Raw genomic sequence first — 26,279 nt, 5'->3', positions numbered from 1 at the left:
AATTTGTATGATATGTTTAAATATTCTTGTAACATACTAAATTCTGATAATGTGTTTAATTAATACAATTTTTGTTGTTATTGTGTTCTTTGCAAAGTCTTTTTCTGTAAATTATTAAATAAGATTAGTTACTATTATTCTTTTAAAATCGAAAGAGAGATTATATATCATAAATAATATTATAAAATAATGAAATAAATTTATTTTTTGTTTATAGATTTGATTTTTAAAAAGGGCTAGTTTGTGAAAAAAAACTATTATCAATTGATTATTATCATTCGTCGAATGATATAAACTCTTAATTTATGACTAGGTATATCATTTTGATGCAGTTGCAGGACATCCAGATGGATAATAAGCTATCTGGAATTGCTATTAGATTACGTAGAGCAGATAATTACAATCGATTGTCACTCGAGTGAGAATACATCATCGAGCGTGCGAGAATGGTTAGGTAATTGCAATTGTATTATTTTAAACAAATTGAATATTTAATCTCAACTTTAACACAATCTATATTATTATTATATAAAAATCTTATATTACACAAATTGTTAAATTTCTTTTTCAAAAAATAAAAAATGAAGCTAATTATTATCATTGAGATTGTAATATAATTGAATGCTAATACAGAAAAATTCTTATTATTGAATCTGTTATTAAAAAGCTGATTTATTTATTGAACTTATTTTAATATGCAAAAAAATTATTATATTTAATATTAATAACTTACTACTTTTTAATGTACAATGAAATGTAATATTATTTGAAAAGAAAAGCGATATACTTACAGGCTTTTATTTCTGACATTAAATTCTTGCCGGCCTACGTTTCTTTTCTTTATTTTTGCTTCATCTCAAACTTTTCATTTTTTTTTTTTTTTCGCTTCAATCGTTTTTCTCGATGATATTACACGTAATACGACCATTAGATACGAACGAGCGTTCGCTCGGAGAAGGATTTGCATTTTTAAAGAAAATTATTCGTTACGCGCAATGCGATAACTGAGAGTAGCCTGTTGATCGTTCTTGTTCCCAATCTTTGAACAGCCGGTGCTTTAACGTGCAATTATGATTGATCGATAACTGTCGTCTAACTTTGACATCCCCTCATGCGGTCAGTTCTCTTGGCGTTATCATATGCGATGATATTGGATCAATCGATATGAATTTCGCATAATGATATACATTGCTCACTAAATAATAAGCCACTTTGCAAAGCAAATCATCTTGCTCTAAGGATCGCTATAAGTCGCGAAATGTCTATAAAGCGTATAAGTTTGATAAGTTGTCGATCGAGATCGAGCTTCGATTTACTGTACATGCGTGACTGCATATTTTCGAAACATATTTTCAAAAATGCATTGAGTATAATCTCGTATATAATCTAACGTTTTTCAAATTAATGAATCTTTGGTAAATACATTTATTGATTAATAAAAAATGATTTGATGGACATTTGAAAGATTCGGCATAACTTCGATTTAACGATAAAATGTTATTATGTTTCGTTTTGATTATCCTTGTATTTATATATTATTTATTAAATTATTTATTTATTAAATTATTATTTATTAAATTGATATAAAAGAAAGAGAGAATATGATTTTAATATTTGTTTCCATAGATCCGTTTTTAATCTTTGGTATTTTAGATTGCGCTGGAGCAAAGCCGTTTACTTTCGCGCGGTGAGATACATTTTCTGCAATATTATGCATGTTTCTTTACATTTCCAATCCAAAGATGTGTTTATGAGAGTTCCTTTCGAAACACAGCACGTAAATGTAAAAGATACCATAAAGACATTTTCGCAAAATGCGCCTTTTTCCAGACATCTTTTATGCAATATTTCCGTGTCGTTTTCGTTCTCTTATCATTTTGCATAGAGTGTTTTACGAGATTCTAACAATGATGGATTGGAGAGAATATATAGCCGCTATACCTCGCGCTTGTATCCGATAATAATCTATGTCAATCTATCGACGCTCCAACATTTTAATGTTCCTGACGGACATGGACATGATGGACATTTTAATGTCCATCAACGCCTCGATTGTTATCTTATATCCTCGAAAGCCTCGCTCGATGTTGGATGAGGAACACCTCAAATGATAAGGACAATCCTCACGGGACCGAATTCGATCTTCGCGGCCAAATGGAATTCCCTTTCCAGGTTAATGAGTCTCCTCATGTTCGAGATTACGGCAGCCCAATTTCTCCACGAATTATCTCCCTCCTCTCTAATCTTTTCGATGATTAATTTCCTTTGTTACACTGATAAATTTCAGTCGGCGCTTTAATATTTTATTTATGATAATATATATTATATAAGCTTTTGTACGTAGTAAAGATGAATCAATTTAACTCAACTATCTATAGATTCTTTACGTGAGTATGATTGGATTTATATAGTGCGGCAAGATTGGATAGAAATATTTCACAGGAAAGCTATCAGAATTCCTTACTTCCACCGGAGATTAAAATCTTCATCTTGAAGCATTAAAGAATATTGTCCGACAATATCGAGGATCTCTTCTCCTGGATTGCGCTTATGCAGTTCTAACACTTTGGTTTCTGTTGTCTAGGATTTATAATCATTTCATCGTGAATAAAACTCGTAATTATTACAATTCGAATAAGCAGAAACCATCACTAACATTTCTTCAAATAATTATTACTTGTATTATTGTTTTATGCATGTACATATATACACACGCGTACAATAAAACTATCCCATTTAATCTTGCTCACATAATCATGCTATTGTTTAAATTTATTTGTTTTAAATTGAACTTGTTGGAAAAAGGAGTCACTCTTATATGAATACAGATTCATTCGATTCGGATGTTGTTTTCTAGAATTTTTTTTTTTTAAATTGATTCGCAAACGTCGTTTACGAATCTGTTTGATACAATATGACACCCAGCCAGTCGAGTTCTTTTATTCGCGATCGTGAGATCGCAAAAGAGATTGACGAGATCACGGCCGCGAAGATGATGGATCTTTCTCTGAGGGGATTCACCAGTGTAAGATCCATTTTCACAAAATGCTACTTATGGATATTAAACATCTTTCAAACAAACTTCACAAAGCTAACTGTGTAAACAGTTTACGATGCAAATCATTCTATGACGTATAACCATACACACGATATTCGCACGCTATTATAATAAAAATTTATAATAGCACGATTTATAATAGCAATTCACACATTCTCTAAATGCAGGTCATGAAAGCTTTTGAGCTTTCATATATATCGGTGTTGTATGCATTTAATTACTCATAGAAGAATTGTTGCTTATTTGTTTTATAAAATTGATTGTAAAAAGAAGTAGAAAATCGCGCATCAAAAATTATTTCTTAAAATATTAATGAATTATTTATTTTCTTAAAATATTAATAAATTATTAATTAAATAAAATTACATTCTTTCTATTCTTTTATGCATTAAGATATATAATAGCGAAATGTTTAATTAATACAAATATAATTAAATTTTTCTTTAAATAACAAGTAAAATTCTGATGGCTATAATTCTATTGCACTTAGATCTTTTCACGAGACTTTCATAATTCTTTTTCACAGCACTCTCTTTTCTTTACTCTCGTACTTTCTAAGTCTTCCAATAGCTATTGCGTATGCGCGGTGTCTCATAATAAACTTCACACTTTCTTAAGTGAATAATTTATATTCTCTTTCCCTTTGTTTTCAATATGTCTCTTTAAATTATGTTTTTTTCTTTCAATAATCCGTAATCATCGAGCAAATGTAATATCGTACGCTTTTTGCCGCTGAACGGCAGGAGAATAGACATAATTGCGATTGATCGATAATGACCGATAACGCATAGTCGACGTATCATCGCCTCGTATAGTTCAGTGCGATCCCCGGGAGTTATAGTCCCACCGAGACTCATGCTTAATTTCCGAATAGCGTCGCTCACCCGGTAATCGCTCAACTTCCCGACGTCGAGAAACGTTTCGATTCTCTGCGAGATAATGCGCGCGACTTCCATCAGCACTTCCGTCGAGTTCGGCCTCCGCTTCATCGGGATTTGGCCGGGCTTGTCGTATGGGACCTTCAATTGGTTCATGTACATGACGAGCCTGATGATCATGATATACTTTGAATACGCGTACATCTTTAATCACTTTGACATCAACGACATCTCGAATCTCATCGACGCGCTCAGCATCGCGTTGTCTTGCAACCTCGGTTTCTTCAAGCTGATCTCTCTCTGGTTGCATCGTAGGTAGAGAGAAATTTTTTAAAGTTATTAAAGACAACAGTTTTCTCTCTCGCTCTTTCTCTTTTTTATGTAAATTTATTCGAGCGATTTTCTACAGGTTATTTTACGATATCCTGCTAACGATGGACGAGGATTGGGGCGACGTTCTCGCACGCGATCGATCGGTATTGCGTATCATGTCGCACAATGCCAATCTATCCCGTCGCTACTCGAACGTGTTGATCAGCCTCACCGCCGCGGTTTGTTACACCGCGTCCAGTTTTACAAGACACTCGGCAGACCTTGACGAGAATCTCAACGACAGTTTGAGAATGCTACCTCTAAAGATGCAGTTTCCTTTCGAGGCTAATGCCTCGCCGCTCTTCGAGCTTCTAGCGGTCGCTCAATTCCTTCACGTAGTGTCAATCGCAGCTTTAGTCGCCATGATAAATTGTTTGATCATCACGCTGGTGAGTTTTACCGACGAAAAGTAGACGACTCTTCAAGATCCATCGATATTATCTTTTGCTTGAAATATAAATTTAAAGACTGCTTCTCCGCATCTTTAAGTTAAAATTGATCTTTGTCCCATTCTGATTCTATATCTTTTACATTTGAATATTTTTGAATTTTTGTTAATAATAATTTGCAACTTCCCACCGTCTACAGATTTATATTAATAATTGCATTTAGGTACTTCACGTAAGTAGACAGATCGATATCCTTCGTCGAGAGTTATTGGCGATTTGTTACGATCAAGATTCGCAGCGCGATTCGATCGTCGCGGATATCAGACTTCTAATTATTCGGCATCAAAGAATAATAATTTTCGCGGATAATATCGAGGAGCTCTATTCCGACATCGCGCTGATGCAGTTTCTGTCGAATACCATAGTTATTTGTTGCATTAGCTTCACAATTATAAGCGTAAGTCGTATCGTTTAATTAATCTATCAAGATCTATAAATTTATATTAAATTTTTTTGTATATTTTTTTGACCTCTTCTTTTCGACCCTCTCGCCAAAGTCTCTCACCAAGAACGGAGCCACCGTGGTGCTGTTGAAATCCGCTATCTTTTATGTCGCCATAACGTTGGAAGCCTTCATCTTTTGCTTCGTCGGAGAATATCTCAGCGCCAAGGTCCGCGCACAATATTTTATTTTATAAATGCGATGTTGTATTCCTTCATGACCAAACTTGGCCAGTTCAATACGTTTTACAGTTCTTTTTCAATTTTTCTGGCGTTTCTCAAATATCTTGGATCTTTCAAACGACTACTGCATTCAAAATTGAATTCAGATAAAGTCGATAAATTTTTATCTCTTATTCTTTGCTATTTTTTTTTCAGAGCAAATCGATTGGCGATGCAGTGTACGAATCGCTCTGGTATAACATGACACCCGCCGAGTGTCGGATTCTATTATTTGTGATATTAAGATCGCAGAAAAGATTGACCATCACCGCCGGAAACATTATGGATCTCTCTCTGGAAGGATTTACGGCCGTAAGAATTCTTCTCCTCTTGAACGTATGCTGGAAGAAGATAGAAATTGAGTTTTTTAATGTTTGTTAAGACGAGGTGAAAAATATAAAACACCCACGCGCTTTGTTACACGAATGAAATTTATCGTTTTATTTTGACCAGGTGATGAAAGCGTCCGCTTCGTATATGTCAGTGCTGCACGCGATGTATTAAACCAGCGGATAACAATTACTTGTGCCAAGCGCATCCATCGTGGTTACTGACGTATCGGACAGTAACAAGTGTAGCATTATATGTAGCTTGTCTGAAAAGCTCGGGAGTTGTTCTCTTCTATACGTTATATAGAAAAAAAAAATAAAGTTTATATAGGAAGAAGTAGAGAAATTAAAAAATAAAAATTTTTTCGACAGGTATATACGATATAACATAATTATTTCGAAGAAAATATCTCAATCTCGACGTTTGAAAGATACTTTCAAACATATGTGTATTCTATATGTTCAACTTACTTAGTACTATCGATAACGTTAGTAGAGTCCGAGTTTTATCAAGCAATTTTTAATTTTTATTTATTTTTTTATATTTATAAGAAAAAAAACAAATTATTATAAATTTATGTAAAATTGAATTTATACGCACGTCTTCTCCTCACGCTAAATGACGTGTACCCGCTGCAAATAATTATTCTTCGCCGTATCGACGATTCGGACGTATCAATTTAATTTTCCCCGCCATTAAAAGAGACTCGCGGCTCACTTTTTCTACATTACCGTTTTAAAGCGCCTCAATTTATCGATCTATCCAATCATTATCTTACATGATCTTGCCGAAGGTCTCACACATGGCTTTTGAATTTTTAAAATTCAGAGTGATCCCAGGAATCGTACGTTCTCTTCACTCTCGCTCTTTTTTTTCTTCCTCATTATCTATACCCGCACTTATCTTAATTGTTGCAAGCTTGTCCAACAATTTTACTTTGTTGGGAGTATCTTGTGGATATTTCCTATTGGTTTGCGACAAAGGTGGGGTTCGGTACGCGCAGCGACCCTCTCTATTCACTCGCGTTCATCTCGCATGTTCATCCATGTGTTCGTTATCGCCGCGCGAGATACACGGTCGACTTCTCGTCGAAGTTTCAAAGTTTCGCGGCGATATCGATGTAAAGAAGGGACATTCCGGTCGAAAGCGTTTCCATTTGAAGGCAGAATTCTGAGAATGGACCCGAAGATCGATTCGACCATCCTCGACGGCACTATCAGTCGCTCGATCGAGATCGGTCTCCGCGTGATCGGCGTTTGGCCCGACTCGTCCTACGCCTTCCTTCGTCGCGCCTTCTGGATGATCACCCTGACGATAGCCCAGACCTTTCAGTATCGCTATTTCGTCGTACACGTCCGTACCGAAGATCTGTCGCATCTCATGGACGGTCTGAGCACCACCATGTCCTACAGCTTGCTACTTCTGAAACTCACGATATTCTGGATCAAACGACGGTGAGCTCTCGAGAACGATGCAATAAATTTTAAAAATGAAATAAAATAAACAAAAAATAATTGTGCAAAAAATACAATTAAATAAGGATTAATATGGCATATTTAACATCGTAGAGTAGTTTAACGTATATCGAGTATCGTGAAAATAGAGAGTTATCGTATTTTTTACATAAGAGAGAGAATTAACTGATAAGTTTCACTGCAACAAAATATTCGTGTACTTGTCTCTGATAGCAAAATAATTTTTCATAGGATATTCTACGACATCCTGATGATTATGGCACGCGATCGAAGCGAGTGCGCGACCGACTGGGCCGTCTGCTCGATGTCGAGAACGATCTACGTCTCGCATCGTTCCTCCAACCTGATCATCGGTCTCTACTCGATGTCAGTGTTTCTCTACGGCATCGGCGTGCTCTTCGCTCACGCCGACGAGATCGATGACGAGATGAATGTGCAGCTCGCGGTGCCAGCGCGGGAGCTGTTTCTCAAGATGGAACTACCCTTCGAGTCCAATGCCTCCCCCGTTTACGAGGTCGTCATGGTCACGCAGTTTTTTCATCAGCTCGCGGCAGCCACGATAGTCGGCGTATTGAACGCTCTAATTGTCTCGTTGGTAAGTGAATATGCTTTAAATTGTCTTAAATTTGAAAAACATTGAAATATAAATTTATTTATTCACTTTTATGTATAAATTTTTTGATTAATGACGTTTTTTTCATGTAATAGCAATTTTTTGGAAATATAAAGAAGAGAAATTATTTATTTTATACTTAATTTAAAATCCAGAGGCAGATTGGAGGCCTAATTTCTAAATTATCCACGATCGAATTAATATATACATATTACGATAATTATATCGCATTATACTGCGCGATAGAGATGAATAATTTATATAAAAAGTTCAACAGGATAATAAAACATATCAATCGGATTTTCTCGCTTGTTGCGCCGCATTGTTCGAAATAATGAATATTCCGTATTATCCCCGCGATCAATAACTTACTTCATTTACTTCATTCATGGATAATGAAAAACGCTCTAGTGAGCCTAATCGATAAATTCAATATAAACTTCGCATTTCTGCTTTTTATCCTCTTGCATAATGAAAACGTATAATTATATAATATATTACATATATATTTTTTTCTGCTCATTATAATTATATTAATTATAAGAATTTAATTTTATAAGAGAGATATTTCTCTCTTATTAATTTATATTATTGTCTCTTTCGCATTGATAAACTTTTGTATTCGTAAAGTTCTTTGCCTTGAGTCATGGCGACATCGGGAATACATTGCAGGGCGTTGACCGCTATTTTTAGATTCTTCACGTAGGTGGGCAAATCGATATAATGTGCCGAGGGTTGCTAGAAATCTCTCCAGACGACGACGCGTTCGACTTGCGAACCACCGTCAAGGCATTAATACGTCGGCATCAGAGAATTATCGCATTGTCAGCCGACATCGAAACTCTCTTCTCATATATAGCTTTGATGCAATTTCTGTGGAACACTTTGGTCATCTGTTGCCTCGGATTTTTAATTGTAACAGTGAGTAATTGCTTTGTTGGATACGCGAGCAATGCAAATAATATTAAATTGCCGTTCTACATACATCGAATTTGACACTGACGACTCCTCGATATGCAATAAAACGTCAATTGTATTCGACACTCGAGTATCCAAAATAACCGATGGCACTCTACATCTGGGTTTTAAAGTACTCTCATTTTGTTGGCCATTGAAAATGTTTGACATGCATTATTTTCGACCACGTTACAGTCGGTAGGCGACACGCAAGGCTCGACGATGCTGATCAAGTCTCTCTTTTTTTACGTTGTCATCACTTTGGAAGCGTTCATTTTTTGTTACGCCGGGGAATATCTCAGCGCCAAGGTCAGAATAATGCAGTCATATGTAAATATTATTTTTGTAAAAATTTAATATATTTTTCACTCCACTATGTGCACGCAATTTTTTCGTGCCATTTGCAAGCTTTGGTACGACTTTTTGTATCAATATACATAACTTTTCTTTAGAGCATTTTTTTGATAAAATTATTTTTATCTAGAGAATATTTTGCGTCAAAGCTCTTTAATACAGATGCATCATGTGAAGCAATAATTCAAATAATTTTAGTAACTTTTTGAAGGCTTAGCGTTATATTTATCTCTATAATTCTCTCATAATTCTTAATTGACCTTAATAATCATTGCAGGGTAGAATGATCGGCGATGCAGCGTACGAGGCGAAATGGTACAATTCGAGTCCCACGCAAAGCCGTATTTTATTACTATTAATTTTGAGATCGCAGAGAAAATTGACTATTACAATCGGAAAATTTATGGATCTCTCCTTAGAACGTTTCACGACAGTAAGATGCATTTGGAGAATTACGTTTTTCTTTACCGTGTATCCGGCAATATAAAATTTGCACTTCGAAAGAAAATACATATTGTGTTAATCTCTCTCTTTTTCAATTCAAATCAAATCTTTGACAGGAGAGATGTATTATTTTAAGTATACATGTAAGAAACACAATACCAATTTCTTCTTGTTTCGTCAAACTTTTATATCAGATTTTTTTTTTGCTTTATTTGCAAAGAGTTGGACTCGCACAAAGCACGACGAATCTCTATTTTTCGTTTCTTCTAGATTATTAAGGCATCAGCGTCTTATGTTTCCGTGCTGCATGCTATGTCTTGAAGATATAGCGAATAATAGAAGAGAGGCAATACCCCCTCCGTGTACATTTGTAGCTATTACGAGAAAAATGCAACGATTCTCTCGCAATTCTAGCAATTCTTAAAACGGCGTTCCAAGAATATATAAGATATAATCTCACATGTAAAAGCTGCATCAATATATCTTAACAAAATTGACAATTGCGTACTTTAAATAATATCGCGATAATAATGTCGTGCTTTTTATAGATAGACGTCTTTTGCTCACAGCTCTTCTAAGGACTTCCCCTCGCGGGAACTCTCATCCTCCGCGCTTTCAATTTCATCTTATAAATTTACAATTCCCGCCTATCATTTCTTTTTGCCACTTAAAAGTTCCAAGTATTCCGCGTATGCATTTTTACTGCTGCGCATTTGACGCACGTACATTCGCCTTGCATTTTTAATGCAAATAACGGACGAGCGATGCGTATACGAGGGTGTCTTCGTGTCTGTTCTTTTATACGCGTAATCGCGACAATTATTGAGACATCGGTTTATAATTTTTGCTCATGATTTTTAAGAGACGGTAAGAAATACAATGGAAATACACAATGTATAATTATAATGTGGCTGATTATGGCGGAAGTGGGGGCTCGTGACTTACTCGAGCGCTGAGCTCGTAGAATTTTCGAGTTTCACTGAGATCTCTCGACCGATCGTGAACTGAATCAGGACTATCATCAATCCTGCAATATATTTCGGCGTGTCTTTTCTAATCCACGGCGCTGCAAAATCTATCATTTCGTTAGATGTGTCGTAGTTTCCCGAAAATACTTGAACCAAAACGTCAATTTATCAGTTGAATTAAATAATCCTACGTCGTTGCAAATTAATATCAATAATGTAGAAAGAACAGAAACTAGGAATTTCAACAACTAGTTACACATCGCGATTGATGAGGGAGAAAGAAAATCGTACAAAATTGATTTATTTAAATTCATTAAAGAACGAGATGGAATCGATGACTACTGTGAGTCGCTCCGTGGAATATGGTCTTCGCGCGATCGGTGTATGGCCGGGTACATCGTGCGCAATCTTATTCCAAGTCTTCAGCATATCGTCGATGGTAGTGTTTCAAATATTTCAGTATCGATACGCTATCGTGCACTTTGGACAAGAGGATCTTACGCTCCTCATGGACGCGCTAAGCGTAACTTTCGCTTACACTCTCCTGCTTATCAAAATGATTATTTTCGCGTTCAACGCTCGGTAAGCTCTTCTGTCGCGATATACATTGATGTGAGCACATACTTAAATCCGACAAAATCAGCACACACCGGATTCTCCACTTTCGAATGCAAATCTTGCAAAAAAAAAGAACCCAATCTTGACTCGAATAAAATTTATCCTTGATCCAACCGCAATAATGTTTCGCGAAAAGAGTCGTGTTATCACGCAAAACAATGTAGATCAGTATCTTGAAATAATCCGTTATAGTCTGCTGAACAAAATCATAGTACGCATGGTCAAGGATTGGGAGGAATGCGACATTTTGGACAGGTATACGATGAAGAGGATGGCTTACATCTCTCGTCGCTTTTCCAACATAATAATCTTCTCGCACACGATATCGGTGTTTTTCTACGCCACCGGTGCTCTTCTTAAACAGAAAGGCGACAATCAAACCGATGCTCGAGAACTTATCGTTAAAATGGAGCTACCCTTCAAAGTTGAGAGTATGCCAATATATGTGATTGTCCTCATTACGCAGTTCCTTCATCAATCGAGTGCGGCTGCTATGGTGGGCGTGCTGAATTCCTTTTTGATAACATTAGTAAGTACAATGCTTTATCATTATGTGCCAATATTTAAAAAAAAAACTGCAAAAAGTTATTATTAGATGCGAGATGCAAAAGAGAAGAATTTATATATTTTTTAAAATTATTTCAAATATATGCGAGCAAATAAGAGACATGTAATCAATAATTAATTATGTATAATTCGAATTAAATATTAATTATAATATTAAAAATAAAAGTATACTAAAAATAGAAACGACAAGAAAGTTTTCATATTGCAATTTTAATTAAATTAAATTAATTGACAGCATCGTACTTGACGTGCAGGTTCTTCACGCATGTGGACAGATCGATATAGTGCGGCAGAAATTCAGTGAAATTACGCGAAAGAATGTCGAGTGAGGCGTCAGCAAAGGCATCATGAAAGCATTGATTGTTCGACATCAGAGGATCATCGCATTCTCCAAAAATATAGAGGCCCTCTTCTCGAACATCGCGTTAATACAATTCGTGTCGAATACCATGGTTATTTGTTGCCTGGGATTTCTCATTGTGATTGTGAGTACAATAAAATAACGCAGTTTTCTCAGGAAGACACAAAGCATTTAAAATTATAGTCGATCGGTGTACCGGGCGGCTCGATGATGTTGATAAAGTCCGTATTCTTTTACATCGTTATGAGTTTGGAGGCATTCATATATTGTTTCGTTGGAGAACATCTTAGCACGAAAGTCAGTATAAACTATACTGTGATACAGATATTTGCAATGCTGTCGTTCTCGCGACAAGAATTTAACGTGCGTTTCAGAGCGAAATGATCGGAGACGCGATGTACGAATCAGACTGCTACGAATTGAATCCAAGTCAGAATCGAGATGTCCTCTTCATGATACTAAGATCGCAGAAGCATTTGACCCTCACGATCGGAAAAGTCGCGGATCTTTCCCTCAAGCAATTCGCCAACGTAAGAAATTAGTAAAATGTAATAAAAGTGACTAGAAAAATTCACACACATGCAAAACGTTTATCATAAATGGCATTTTGATGACCGTTCTTTTTCGCAACGGTCGTAATTGCTTCTATCATGTTGCAGATTGTGAAAGCTTCGGCATCGTATGTGTCTGTGTTGCACGCGATGTATTGAAAGCTCGAACATGTACTTTGTGTGCGCCTCTTATATCTCTTTTCGTGCAGAGGGATATACTGTTATTACTAGTCCTTTACATGATAAATAATTCTCCTATTCAGAAACAGAGTTTCACATTAAATGTATACGTACATACGAAGGAGCAGAGAATATATCGTTTGAAGAGCATCGATTTGCGATAATTTTCGCAATGCGTAGAGACAAAATTATAATTGCAAAATATTGATCTTTTCCATCGATGTATTTTATCAAACTCGATAAATGCCAAAGTAAAAGCATTCAAGCAATAATTCGATTTAATCATCTATTGGCAAAGTGACATCTTATATTAACCCTTTGCATTTGTAATAATTCGAATCCAATGGCAATTCAAGGCAATTGAGTGCAGTCACAAGAGTGCAAAAAGCTAAAAGTTTTAAAATTCAATTCTGGATTCTTGAAATAAAATTACAATTTATATATGTGTATATGTACATGTAAGAGATATAACAGTTTCTTCTATATGTTTTTATAATTATAATTATGATTATAATTATATTACAATTATAATTAATATTAATTACATCGATATTAATATTAATATAAAAATTAATAATTTCTTTCGTTACGTTTTAAAGAAAAAATTGCGAGCAATGACGTTCAAACTATTGGATAGAGACACGGTTTCTCTTCTCTTTACTTTATCAATATCTTACGTATTCATCGTCAATCGTAATATTTACATCATGAGAAGAAAAGCACATCTCAGGTCTTTCAGGACCATTACATAATGAAAAATTGCTCTTTTACATTTTAAATGCAAATAACGGTCAGCGGTCAGATAAGTGTATTAGCGTGCGCGACAAAAGTGCATGAGCACTTTTGTACTTCTTTATCTTTTTCTGTGACTCCCGTCAATTACCGATGTATCGGTTTAGCTTTTATTTATGACTTCAAAGATAAAAAGAAATGTGAAGGGAATACGCGATGAGTAATTTCTATTGGTCGATTACGATTACGAAGTGGGAATCACTTGATTCAATATATAGAATTTTACAGTCTTACTGAGACCTTTTAACTAGCTACAACTAGATTAAAATTATGAATTGGAAATTTTGACGCTTGTCTTTTAACTGATGATAACACGAAGTCTGTTTTACGAGTGCAAACGTGTCGTAATTTCAACACTGTGTCAATTGCTTGCATTAAATATTAGATTTAGATTTCATTTTCTTAAACATGTCTCTTTTGTAGACTGTAGTCTTACTTATAATATTTAGACTAAGAGGAAAACGAAATAAATTAAATTTAACGATAAATCACGTTCGTGCTGTCGTGTTGTTGTAAAGCAGACTTTTAATTGAGTCAATGAAGAAGGAGATAGGGTCGATGAGTACCGTGTGTCACTCGGTGGAGTTTGGCCTGCGCGCAATCGGTGTATGGCCGGGCACATCATACGCAATTTTACGGCGATTCTTTTGTATATTCTCGATGGCGGTGTTCCAGACTTTTCAATATCGATACTTGATCATGCATTTTGGCGAAGAGGATCTTTTTATCCTGATGGACGTATTAAGCGCGACTCTGGCTTACAGTCTTCTATTTGTCAAGCTGATTATTTTCGTGTTCAACGCTCAGTAAGCTTTCTCAGCTAAGTACAATTTGCAAAACAAACACGGATTTCTTATATCTTAGATTTGAGGTTGAAAATATAAATTGTAAAAATATAATTTTTAGCACATATATGAATTTTTTAAACTCCGCTTCGATTCGTCATGCTTCCGCGAGATAATTCGTGTTACCGTTTCTATGTATCTTTCAATATTTCCTCAAATGTTATATAGTCTGCTGAACGAAATCATAGCGCGCATAGTCGAAGACTGGAAGAGACGCGATATCTCCGAAGAATACACAATGACCAGAATAGCTTACATCTCTCGTCGGTTCTCCAATTTGATAATTACCATGTACGCGATGTCGGTGTTTCTCTACGCTCTCGGTACTCTGTTGAGGTATAAGAGTAGCAATCAGACCGATGCTCGAGAGCTCCTTCTCAAGATGGAATTGCCTTTCGAGATCAAGAGCACATCGATGTATATCATTGTTTTAGTTACACAATTTGTACATCAGACTAGTGCAGCTAGTACGGTAGGCGTGTTAAACTCTTTGTTGATAACACTAGTAAGTCCTTTTTATAATATATTGATGTTTCTACAAAAAAGACAGCTACAATATAATATATTAATTGATTTATTTATTGCGTTATTTTTTTTTTTTAATCCAAGAAATAAAATAAGCTAATAATATGAGCTACGCGAAGAATTTTCATGCTTTTTACATCAGGTGAAAAATTTGTACTGAGTGCACATCGTGACATTTAGGTGCTTCACATCTGTGGGCAGATCGATATAGTGCGACAAAAGTTGAGTGAAATCACGCGGAAGAACATTGAGCGAGGTATCACCGAAAGTATCATGAAGACGTTGATCGTTCGTCATCAGAGAATTATCTCGTTCTCCAGAAACATCGAGAGCCTCTTCTCAAGCATCGCGCTGATACAATTTGTCTCAAACACTCTGGTTATTTGTTGTTTAGGATTTCTCATCGTGATTGTGAGTATTCTATAGTAATTTTAATCTTTTCTTTGATGTATACAAGATTATTTCGAAATTTCTAGTCAATCGGTGCCCCGGGTGGATCGACAGTGTTAGTGAAATCAGTGTTATTTTATGTTGTCATCTGCTTAGACGCATTTATATTTTGTTTCGTCGGAGAGTATCTCAGCACAAAAGTCAGTATGCAATAAACGTTGTAAATCTTTACTGGATGCCATTTTACGTCGAAAACTTATTACGTTATGTTACAGAGCAGAATGATCGGCGACGCAGCGTACGAATCGCTTTGGTACGAATCGAATCGGAACCAACATCAAGATGTTCTTCTAATGATTACAAGATCCCAGAAACATTTGACACTCACGATCGGAAAGTTCGTGGATCTCTCTTTGCAGCAATTTGCCAACGTAAGGAGAGAATTTAATCATATAATAAAATCGGTTATGAAAATCTAGATATTTTTTTACTCGTGTAACTATACGCGTAGGTTCTTATCATGATTGACGTTTTGACAAGCAACGTTCTCCGGTCATGCTGCATGATATTCGCGTATGTCGGTCGTAATTGCTCGTATGTATCATGTTGTAGATCGTGAAAGCATCAGCGTCATATGTGTCGGTGTTACACGCGATGTATTGAAGTACAGCGTGCATTACGCGCCGTTTACGGCTTCGCGTGCAGAAGGATATAGTACTCTTTTATTACCGCCAGTCGTTTACATGATTAACAATTTTCCTATTCAGAGAGACTCGACGGGGTTTCACATCAAGGGTATGTGTGTAGACAAGTAGGAGCGTCGTTTACCGAAGCATCGATTCTTTTAGCTTATCTTTACTTGGCTCGCAGTGTATAAGCAGAAAACTATAAATATTGATCCTCTCGATTGATGTATTTTAACAATTCTGATAAAAGCATTTAATTTAGACGTCTATGCATTTAGCGTTATTTTATTTTACAAAATTCCAGATTCAGATTTTAAAATAAAAAAGAAGTGTACATATAAGCAATATAAGAAATATTATAAAAGTTGATTATATAATTTAAATATTACTTCTTTTTCTTTGTACATATTACGTAATCAAATTAATTGAAGTAATGAGATAAAAAATTATGGTAATTACTTATCTATATTCAATAACGAGATTTTTTTCTGATTTTTTTTTTTAAGCTAACAATTAAAGGTGCAATGTGAAGGGAACGTTACATGAAAACAGTGTTACACACAGTAGTATTAGAGATACTCGTCTTGTAAGAAGAGATCGCTCGTTGATCCTCTCTTTTTTATGTGCTCTTGCCTGTAACGTGGCCGTCAAACTGCTTGATCCTTCACGCAACTGCCTACAACACTAACTGTGACCTTCGAACCAGTCTTTCCATTTCAAGAAACTCCTGCGATACGTCTTCGCTTTCTTTCCTGACGTTTCTCCCCACGAAGTGCTCCCCCAACGAAACTTTTCAATATCGCCGTCCGTGGAAACTCAGTTTCTCTGCTCCCCATGCCTGTTGCATTTTTAAAGAGAACGTGCAACTGCATCGCGATCGGAAGAAGAGAGGGGGAGCGTCATTTTCGTGATTCATAATATTACAGTTAGAAGTTTTTTTACAATAGAAATATATATTTAAGGAATAGTAATTGAATCAGTGATCGATGATACGCACGGTTCGGTCGTTGACCCGCGGACAGATTTTAGCATTTGGAAAAATTATTTATCGATCGATTCTCGAGGCATTATCTTAAGAAAATAAAAATGCGGACCAAAAATTACAATTTATATTTTCTCAATATTTTTTTTTGAGAAATAATAATTTATCTTCTCGAGAAGATAAATATTGCGTAAAAAGTTGTCGATATCGGAAAGAACACAAGTTATAAGTACCACGCGTTAATTCATATCAAGATACTGAATTGTCAGTATATGTGGAAATTACATTGTCGTTAGATTTGCTGTCTTGTTATTACTTTTTTCTGTTATTATTTTTCATATTTGTGAAAGATTATATGCACAACAATGATTTAATTATAAATTGTGAAAGCTTCAGTATCGTATTTATCGCTGCTATTAACGATGTACTGAAAGTAGGTAACATGTGTTGTGACGATGGCTATAACAATAATATAAACAATAATATAAAGTATAATGCGCGACCAGTAGAGTAATTCAGTAATACATAAGATAAAAATATATAAAGTTTGTTTTAAAAATAATGCTTCTATTCTATTTATTTCTTACGAGTTGAAAATAATTCAAGTTATATTCGACTTTACTATTTTTTTTAATGCAAAACCGAGAAGGAAATCACCTAACGAAGGTTCTTCTTTGCTCAGACAATTCACATTGTTGCTAATAACATGGATATCTCTCAAATAAGGTCTACATTCTTTTACTTACGTTTTTCTAAAGCTTTTTTGTTTACTTGTCTACGGCGAAAGGGCAGTACTGAAAACTACTTTAGCAATTTCATTCTTTCTTATTTCTTCAGATTCGTGTCCTTAAGTCCTGGATTACTTTTTCACGGTCGTCGCGCACAACTTCGCGTCTGATTTACGTTTGTGTCTCATCCAAGACATCGTGTGTGTGGAGAGACATGTATTTTTTCATAATTAAATCCATTTTCTTTCGTTGCTATATAATTTTAGATTTATTTCTTTAGTTTTATCATGTTTGGTGCAACGTAAAAAGTAATATTTTCAAGTATCCACTTGGAGAAAAAAGCACCCGAGAGACCGATGAACTTTTTATCTTTCTTTGCGAAGAGTAGTGTATTCTGCCACGTATCGCGGTACAAACGCGTAATCTTAGTCACTCTTGTCAGAACAAACTCTCTTTCATATTCCTCCCTTCAACAGCGAAACTTTTCAACTGCGTGTTTATCGCGCAGGTCATGGAAGTTGTAAACTCTCTAGCTCTTACTATAAGTATTGTTATATTTTTAATCCGCAGTTGCATCGCCCTGAAACTTGACTCGAGGAAGAAGAAAAAAAAAAAAAAAAATGTTAGCTCCCTATTTTTCCGATTCACGCGACCGCGATGTGTGACTGTCGCACGTGATACCGTTTATCAAAGTTGTCAAAGTTCGCGACACGTGGCGATAGGGAATATTTAATGAGTTATCCGATTGGCGAACGTTTTTTTTTTGTTCACGAAACCGTCTCGATTCCACCTCTCCAGATTTTCTCATCTAAAATCGCTCGACGATTCGCGCATACATCTTGGATCGCGTCGTTTTATTTATGGAGAACATGGAGATGAGCACGGTTAGTCGCGTGGTAAAAATCGGTCTTCGCGCTTGCGGTATCTGGCCATATTTACCGTCGACCGTCCTGTACCGATTGTTGTGGATCGTGATGTTGGGCATGGCTCAAATCTTTCAGTATCACTACGTAGTGATACACTATTACACCGATAATTTCTCCAATTTTATGGATGGAGTGAGCAGCGCTGTGACATACAGCCTGCTGTTCATCAAACTCGCTATTTTGTGGATTAATGAGCGGTAAGACATTGCATCGCTATTATTACAGTTGTAAAATTATATAATTTGAATATTGTAAAAAATATTATATAGATATACATATTTTGAAACATGTAGCTCATGTCAATATTTATCTTAATTAATTGAATCCATTATTTTGTGAATTTATTAAAGGCAAAATATATATGAGATGTGACATTATATTATCTTGTTATCCGTATATGATTGTTGTGCGAATATTTATCGAAAAGAATATTAGATATTAGCATTAAATAAGATCCGATCGTAGAACATTCTCCAATATATTGCAAATGATGGCCATGGACTGGAAGAATTGCGTGTTGAGCGAGTGCAGTCTACGTATTACGACCAATAGGGCCAGGCTCTCGCATCGCTTCACCAACTGGATCATCATCCTTCAATTGACCGCCATAACTTTATACAGTTGTGGCGTTTTTGCCGGCAATGCCAGTGACGTTCAAAGGATGAATGTGTCCGCGCGCGAGCATATCCTAAAGATGAAGCTACCGTTCAAGGTAAACACATTTCCCGTATACACGCTCGTTACCATCTTCGAGTTCTTTCATCTAGCGATGTGCGGCTGCGGGATCTCCATGATCAATTCACTCATCGTCACTCTGGTGAGTTTGCGATAATATTGGGCCTCTAAAAATGGGATAATCGCGATTTATTATCGTTCACATATGAATCTTAGATTCTGCACATCGGCGGTCAAATCGACATCCTGCGCGACTGGTTGCTGAAAGCCTTTTCCAAAAATATGATACTTACTATGGACGGAATAACAATGAAAATGCTGATCATCAAACACCAGCGGATAATTGCATTTTCGGAAAATATCGAAAACCTTTACACATACATCGCGTTGGTACTGTTTATATCGGACACCTTCATTATATGCTGTTTGGGATACATTATCGTCACCGTGAGTAATATTCGGCAAATGTCACGAGCTCACTATCATCTGCCTATACACTCCAGTGCACTTTTGTGCATGATCTCCAAAAATCACTGTCCTATCCCGTCTTAAGAAGAAATCTCGTGTATTTGGCATCATTTTTTCTCGCAGATGCGATTTTAGACTTCAAATCACTTGAAAACGCGATTGATCGATATTAACGGAATCAATATTCCAACACGCATGAAAATATACGTACGAATGATTCTAAATTGCTTCGTTCGATATTACAGTCAATCGGTACGCCTGGCGGTCTGGCGATTTTGGTCAGATCCGTATTGTACTACCTCGTGATGAATCTCGAAGCATTTATATATTGTTCCGCCGGTGAATATTTAAATGCCAAGGTTTGTAGAAAATGCGGCGATATTCGCGAGAATCTGAAAATTATATCTCTTGTTTCTTTTCTAGAGCAAAATGATCGGAGATGCGGCATATGATTCTCTTTGGTACAATGTCACGTCGAAACAGAATCGGATCGTACATCTCGTAATCCTGAGATCGCAGAAACGATTGACGATCACGATTGGAAAAATTATGGATCTCTCCTTAGAACGTTTTACCAGCGTAAGTTTCTCATTTTATCTACCTTCTCTTTTTTTTTTCTCCATCCTGTAACATAAATTTTAGACACTCGAACTAACTTAATTCTATAAACATTTACAAACAAACATCTATAAAAAAATGATCAATATTAAAAATATTTTATCGAATAACTGTAAACGATGTGCTGTGATTCTGTTAAACTCACCACTCTATTAATGCTTAAAACCACATATTCATAATTAATTACGTCAATAGCAATTAATATTATAGGTCATAAGGTTATCGGCATCGTATGTGTCCGTACTATTGGCAATGTATTGAAGACTAACCATGAGTTTTATCTCAATCAATGATATTTTGATAGTATCATTCTTCATGATGTAATATTTCATGATATCTGTAATACAACAATAGAAACAATAATACGATAGAATTCAGTAATCTAATAATCTAACAATATTCTAATTATTATTATTGTTATGTCATTTCGAATACAGTTGTGCATTTATTTTTTATACAATATAATTTATTCTACGCATATTTGTATTTTTTTACATGCAAAAAATACTATAGTAGTATAATATCACAATAGAAACGCTTTTATAACGAAAATTTTTCTTATATCACACACACGTTGCTTTAAATTTTTGTAATATTTAAACAACGTTAGAAATCATAATTCTTTCGAAAAAAAAAAACAAATGCCTAAACTCTCTTTCGTCTTGTGATATTCTTTAGAGTTTATATTATATCTATGTTTGCAAAAAAAAAAAAAACGCACACTATCATCGGCACTGAAATAAAACTTTTCTCTCAGTTTCTTCGTTTCCTCTTTTCAGTTTCTACTTTTTTTTTTACACGATTATTGTGCACAAACTTGTATACAACATATACACGTTTTATCACATGAAGAATTTTCCTCGACATTGAGACAACAAAATCTCGGAAAGGAAAACTCTCTTTCCTCTTCCTCGAAAAATCCCCCCGTTTCTAGAACAACAAAACTTTTCTTACGGTCAGCGACCACGGTTTAACGTCTGATGTACGCTTGTCGTGTGATACTATCTGTTGTTGCTTGAATTTTTAAAGGACATAACGCACAGCCTCATCGGAGAGAGAGAGAGAGAGAGAGAGAGAGAGAGAGAGAGAGAGAGAGAGAGAGAGAGAGAGAGAGAGAGAGAGAGAGAGAGAGAGAGAGAGAGAGAGAGAGAGAGAGAGAGAGAGAGAGAGAGAGAGAGAGAGAGAAGATCGCCCCTGAATCCGGAAACTTTTTTTTATCGACATGCCACGATAAAGCCGTATGTAATTCCGTTCGCTTTCCGATCGAAATATTTAATAAGCAGCTGCTCGAGGAGGGAGGATATTTCGTTCGTACTCCCTTCCGAGTTTTCAGTTTGTGCAAAGATTCAATATCGTTCACATCATACGATTGATTGAACGCGTCTCTCATAATGTAAAATTATTATCTTATCAGAATCAGTGCATCAACTTTGAAAAAAAAAAGAATTGAAAGAAGCGATAATAGAAGAAAAATATGAATATAGATAATACACTTAGCAAATCGATGGAAATTTTCCTTCGAATTTTTGGCATTTGGCCAGAATCGTCGTGCATTCCGTTACGCAGATTATTCTGGACGATTGCGATACTTATAGAGCAAGTACTTGAATATCAATGGGTCGTAATACATTTCTATTCTAACGAGCCTTTCGAAATAATGAAAATTTTGAGTGAAACAATGACATACACGATAATGTTCATTAAAGTTATCATTTTTTGGGTTAAAAATCGGTGAGATATTATTAGGCTATATTATGATAAAGTTAAATAGAAAAAAATAGATTGAGATAATTAATTATTAAAGAGACAGGTTTAAGCGAATATAACGATATTTCTACTTCATTATTCATACAACGATTTGTCGCCATCATTTTCGTAATAATGATCAATCAAAAACCATCCGTAGAACATTTGTCAGAATATTGACGATGATGGCGATCGATTGGGAAAACCGTATCATCGATGAAGTTAGTCTGATCACGACGACGTACAATGCCAACCTGTCTCGACGTTTCAATAACGGGACAGTCATCCTTTATACAATAGCTGTTATGTTTCATGTTAGCAATGTTTTTATGAACGATTCAAACGACGAGAAAACTTCCAATACTTCCACGCGACCGCTTGTTATGAATATGGACTTACCATTTGACCTCGACCAAACATTGGTATACAAGTCGATCATAATAATTCAATTAATTCACTTAATGTTATGCGCCTATATAAACGGCCTATTAAATATCTTACTAATAAATTTGGTGAGTGTTTTATTGTCTAACAAATTATTATCATTTATTGTCATATTATAATTATTGCTTATATATCTTTATTAGTACTTTATTAAATATAATCGATTAATAATATATAAAATGATTTATAAATGCACGGCAATGCTTTAGAAATGTAAATGTGTACATTAAAAAAATGTTATTTGAACATGAGTATTATTCATAATTTCCGAATTAAAGAAAATGTTTGATTTTACTTCCTCATTGCAATCCGAATATTTTTGATATTATCCGAAACAACTTTTTTTCAGATCAATGGCTGAGATAAACTTAAAATACGGCCAGCAAGATCTTTCAATTTAAATTTATTAATCTTCTATTTTTTTAATTTAAAATCTTATGTATGCAACGCAAATTAATAATATTCATGATTTGCAAGGAAAGATAAAATATATATTCGAAACAATTTAAACAATGCCTGGTATTTTGCAGCGAGCGATTCAATATTAAAACGTGCTGTGATGTATGTTGCAACGCAAGACGGATTATTTGAGCATTTCCTTTAATCTTCGATAACTCAGAAACTATGGTATGAATAATGTATAATCAAATAACATTTTTTACTTGTTTACTTGTGTGTACATCCTCAGTATGTTGATGTATTGCCTTGCATTTTTAAATTATCGTATATAAAATTAACTTGCTGATAATTTTGTTATATATATTCAGAGACTTGCTTTTTAAATTTCAAAAAATTATATAAAATATTGTATCATAAATTTAAAATTATTAAAATATTCTTTAGCAACTTTCAAGCATAAGGGTTGAGAAGTATCGTATATTTTAGATATTGCACGTAGGCGGTCAAATCGATATTCTTCGTAAATGGTTGATAGATATGTTTCCGACGAAAGGAAAACTGTCCAAGGAAAATAGTTTGAGTCCCTTGATCGTAGACAAAATAATCAAGAAACATCAGCAAATCATCACCTTTTCAGAACACATCGAAGAACTGTACACAAATATCGCGATGGTGCTGTTCGTGTCGGATACTTTAATTATCTGCTGTTTGGGTTATATACTCGTCGCGGTAAGCAATGCCTCGAGAAAGTAAAAAGTGTTAATTGTTTTTAATTATTCATTTTCTTATCGCTTTCTCATTGCCGTTAGGTCTTTTCTTAATATTCTAGTCAGTGGGAACGCCCGGTGCTATGAAAATTATAATGAGAACAATCTTGTTTTATGTCGTTTCAATTATGGAGTCGTTTATTTACTGCTTTACTGGAGATTATCTAACTAATAAGGTTTAAATTGGATCAAATATTATGTATGCGATAAATTAATGGATATATCATCTGCTTTTAAAAAAATGTGATTTTTTTATTTTAGAGCAACAGCATCGGGGATGCTGCATATAATTCTTACTGGTACGAAGGAAATTCCAAACAGAATCGATTTATAGTGCTTTTGATAATGAGAGCGCAGAAGCAATTAACTATTACAATTGGAAAAATTATGGATTTATCCATGGAACGGTTTAGCAGTGTAAGTTTATTGTACAAATGTATTTGTATTATTTAAAAGTATTTAATCTTATATATATGCATATATGTGTGTGGATTAATTTTTTATATCTTACATTTTTTTCTTAAATGATAAACTAATTAATAGACATTATAAATTATGTCATAATTAGACATAAACATTAAATTTAAATATTAAAATTTTTTTTTCGAGATACATATTTTCATAATTATAAATAATATTATTACAGATTATAAAAGCTTCAGCTTCATATATATCGGTTCTAATAGCAATGTATTGAAGCGATACTACATCTTGTAGATAAAATTTCTAATAAACGTTAGATACTGATTGTTGTTTAGTTGAGGAAAAATTTGCACATAAAAAAGAAAAAAATAAAAACATAACGAAAACTGTTTTGCGATATTACTCACCATTCTCTTCTCACATGCATGGCACGCATTCGCACGTGCGTATTCATCGAGTAAGAATAAACACGAGGTTGTCTGGGGATAAATCAATAACCCGTATTCAATGTTTATTAAATGAGTTGAACTCTCCGTTATTTCTTCTCTTTTTACGCAACAGTTTCATTCGAACATAATATACTTTCCACGCTCGCGTCTTGCATTTTTAAACTAATAATTCGCGTAATTCGCCGCTACAACGTCGAGAAAAAGAGCAAACAGAGCGCAGAAATAAATTTTGTAAATTTTTTTTCCTCTCTTTGACCCTTATCGGGATGTAATTTTGATGTATAGTTACCAATCATATTTATGCCGCTCGATAGCAAAAGAATACTTAATGATCGATCAATATCGATCAATTGCGCACAATGCGCTTTTGTAATAAAGTTTCCATTTTTATCTCTAAAAATTGCTTTGCGCAATTTCAGGTGATAAACATATTAGGTGAAACAATGGCATTCTTGATATTCTTAATTGAACGGATATTCTTAATTTTCTAGTATAAACGGCGATGAGATATAATGGAATAATATATAATAATATGCACACAATATTTGAATAAATATAAATAATATAAATATTTAATAAATAAAAGAATATAAAAATTTCTTCCTTATTATTGATTTACGCAACTCTCTGTTGCGATCATTTTCACGATTAGGATTATTCGAAAAATATTCGTAGAACATTTGACAGAATAGAAACAATCATGACGATCGATTGGGAAAAGTGTTGCAGAGCGGAATTTAGTATGTTTGTCACGACATGGAATGCCAAGCTGTCCCGATCTTTCGCTAACGTCACACTGGCCCTTTATTCGATGGCTGTAATTTTTCACAGCAGTAATATTGTCGTGAAGACAACACAGAGACGACGACAATGCTTTCAATACTTTCACCGCTCGTTATAAACATGGACCTACCATTTGATCTCAACCGAACATGCTGATCATCAATTATTCAGTTTGTTCACTTACTGTTGTGCTTTTGTGCAAACGGTTTTTTAAACGCTCTATTAATAAATTTGGTAAGTTTCATTCTTTAACAAATTATTATTGTTATTGCTATCATTATTATTATATGTTTATTAATATTTTATTAATTGACAATATATAGGATGATTTATAAACACACATATCTTAGATACTGCACGTAGATTGTCAAATCGATATTCTTTGATGAAAATTTTTTTAATAAAAGAGAAGCGCAATCCAAGTCTCCTTGTGGTAAAAAATAATTAAGAAGTATCAGCAAATTATCACCTTTTCAAGACATATAAAAGATCTATTTTCGAATATCGCGATTGTGCTATTCGTGTGTCAAATTCTGTAATTATCTGCTGTTTGCATTTTGTAATGGTCACGGTAAGCAGCGCTTTCATTTTGCAGCGCGATAATTTTGCGATAAAGAATAGCGTGGAGACTTGTAAAAATAAATCTGCAAAAGTGCCGAGCGTTTATTGCTTTTAATTGTTCACTCTTTTATCATTTTCTCATTGTCATTAAGCCTTTTTGTTAATATTCCAGTTAGTTGAAAATGATACTATTTCAATTAGTTAAAAAATTATAAAATTATAAAGAGAACATTT

At 34.6% G+C, this 26,279-nt stretch overlaps 5 protein-coding genes and 1 pseudogene across 5 annotated transcripts in view; 5 read left to right on the top strand and 1 right to left on the bottom strand.

Moving 5' to 3' along the window:
- The window catches only part of LOC126854929 (uncharacterized), a 242,071-nt gene that overhangs the window by 175,828 nt on the left and 39,964 nt on the right, over positions 1-26,279 (bottom strand). The gene's annotated exons all lie outside the window — the stretch shown is intronic.
- LOC126854925 (odorant receptor 4-like) lies at positions 3,998-5,924 on the top strand. The gene is made up of 6 exons (XM_050602107.1): positions 3,998-4,251; positions 4,346-4,697; positions 4,921-5,154; positions 5,255-5,368; positions 5,577-5,732; positions 5,874-5,924. The coding sequence occupies exons 1-6, from the start codon at positions 3,998-4,000 to the stop codon at positions 5,922-5,924; spliced, it is 1,161 nt and encodes a 386-aa protein (XP_050458064.1).
- Positions 6,927-9,937, top strand: LOC126854927 (odorant receptor 4-like). The gene is made up of 6 exons (XM_050602109.1): positions 6,927-7,204; positions 7,457-7,820; positions 8,532-8,759; positions 8,991-9,104; positions 9,427-9,582; positions 9,864-9,937. The coding sequence occupies exons 1-6, from the start codon at positions 6,927-6,929 to the stop codon at positions 9,912-9,914; spliced, it is 1,191 nt and encodes a 396-aa protein (XP_050458066.1). The 3' UTR covers positions 9,915-9,937.
- LOC126855187 (odorant receptor 47a-like) lies at positions 10,511-12,817 on the top strand (annotated as a pseudogene).
- Positions 14,138-20,734, top strand: LOC126855186 (odorant receptor 45b-like). Its single transcript, XM_050602609.1, has 9 exons — positions 14,138-14,436; positions 14,644-14,980; positions 15,181-15,411; positions 15,477-15,590; positions 15,666-15,821; positions 19,604-19,834; positions 20,101-20,214; positions 20,279-20,434; positions 20,684-20,734. The coding sequence occupies exons 1-9, from the start codon at positions 14,168-14,170 to the stop codon at positions 20,732-20,734; spliced, it is 1,659 nt and encodes a 552-aa protein (XP_050458566.1). The 5' UTR covers positions 14,138-14,167.
- Positions 23,208-24,602, top strand: LOC126854928 (odorant receptor 67c-like). Its single transcript, XM_050602110.1, has 5 exons — positions 23,208-23,290; positions 23,549-23,791; positions 23,892-24,005; positions 24,091-24,246; positions 24,476-24,602. The coding sequence occupies exons 1-5, from the start codon at positions 23,288-23,290 to the stop codon at positions 24,524-24,526; spliced, it is 567 nt and encodes a 188-aa protein (XP_050458067.1). The 5' UTR covers positions 23,208-23,287; the 3' UTR covers positions 24,527-24,602.

Source organism: Cataglyphis hispanica, chromosome 15, assembly GCF_021464435.1.
Source record: "Cataglyphis hispanica isolate Lineage 1 chromosome 15, ULB_Chis1_1.0, whole genome shotgun sequence".
Lineage (NCBI taxonomy): Eukaryota > Metazoa > Arthropoda > Insecta > Hymenoptera > Formicidae > Cataglyphis > Cataglyphis hispanica.
The sequence above is the reverse complement of the archived record's forward strand: the minus strand, read 5'-3'. Positions and strand labels throughout refer to the sequence as shown.

What these genes read in the sequence shown, in the direction of transcription:
- LOC126854925 (XM_050602107.1), top strand. Translation starts at nt 3,998, where the DNA reads ATGCGCGCGACTTCCATCAGCACTTCCGTCGAGTTCGGCCTCCGCTTC. An exon ending in TCTCTCTGGTTGCATCGTAG is followed by an intron (nt 4,252 to 4,345) that starts GTAGAGAGAAAT and finishes GATTTTCTACAG; the next exon opens with GTTATTTTACGATATCCTGC. An exon ending in ATTGTTTGATCATCACGCTG is followed by an intron (nt 4,698 to 4,920) that starts GTGAGTTTTACC and finishes AATTGCATTTAG; the next exon opens with GTACTTCACGTAAGTAGACA.
- LOC126854927 (XM_050602109.1), top strand. Translation starts at nt 6,927, where the DNA reads ATGGACCCGAAGATCGATTCGACCATCCTCGACGGCACTATCAGTCGC. An exon ending in ATATTCTGGATCAAACGACG is followed by an intron (nt 7,205 to 7,456) that starts GTGAGCTCTCGA and finishes AATTTTTCATAG; the next exon opens with GATATTCTACGACATCCTGA. An exon ending in ACGCTCTAATTGTCTCGTTG is followed by an intron (nt 7,821 to 8,531) that starts GTAAGTGAATAT and finishes CGCTATTTTTAG; the next exon opens with ATTCTTCACGTAGGTGGGCA.
- LOC126855186 (XM_050602609.1), top strand. Translation starts at nt 14,168, where the DNA reads ATGAAGAAGGAGATAGGGTCGATGAGTACCGTGTGTCACTCGGTGGAG. An exon ending in ATTTTCGTGTTCAACGCTCA is followed by an intron (nt 14,437 to 14,643) that starts GTAAGCTTTCTC and finishes AATGTTATATAG; the next exon opens with TCTGCTGAACGAAATCATAG. An exon ending in GTGAATATTTAAATGCCAAG is followed by an intron (nt 20,215 to 20,278) that starts GTTTGTAGAAAA and finishes TTTCTTTTCTAG; the next exon opens with AGCAAAATGATCGGAGATGC.
- LOC126854928 (XM_050602110.1), top strand. An exon ending in GAGATTATCTAACTAATAAG is followed by an intron (nt 24,006 to 24,090) that starts GTTTAAATTGGA and finishes TTTTTATTTTAG; the next exon opens with AGCAACAGCATCGGGGATGC. An exon ending in CCATGGAACGGTTTAGCAGT is followed by an intron (nt 24,247 to 24,475) that starts GTAAGTTTATTG and finishes ATATTATTACAG; the next exon opens with ATTATAAAAGCTTCAGCTTC.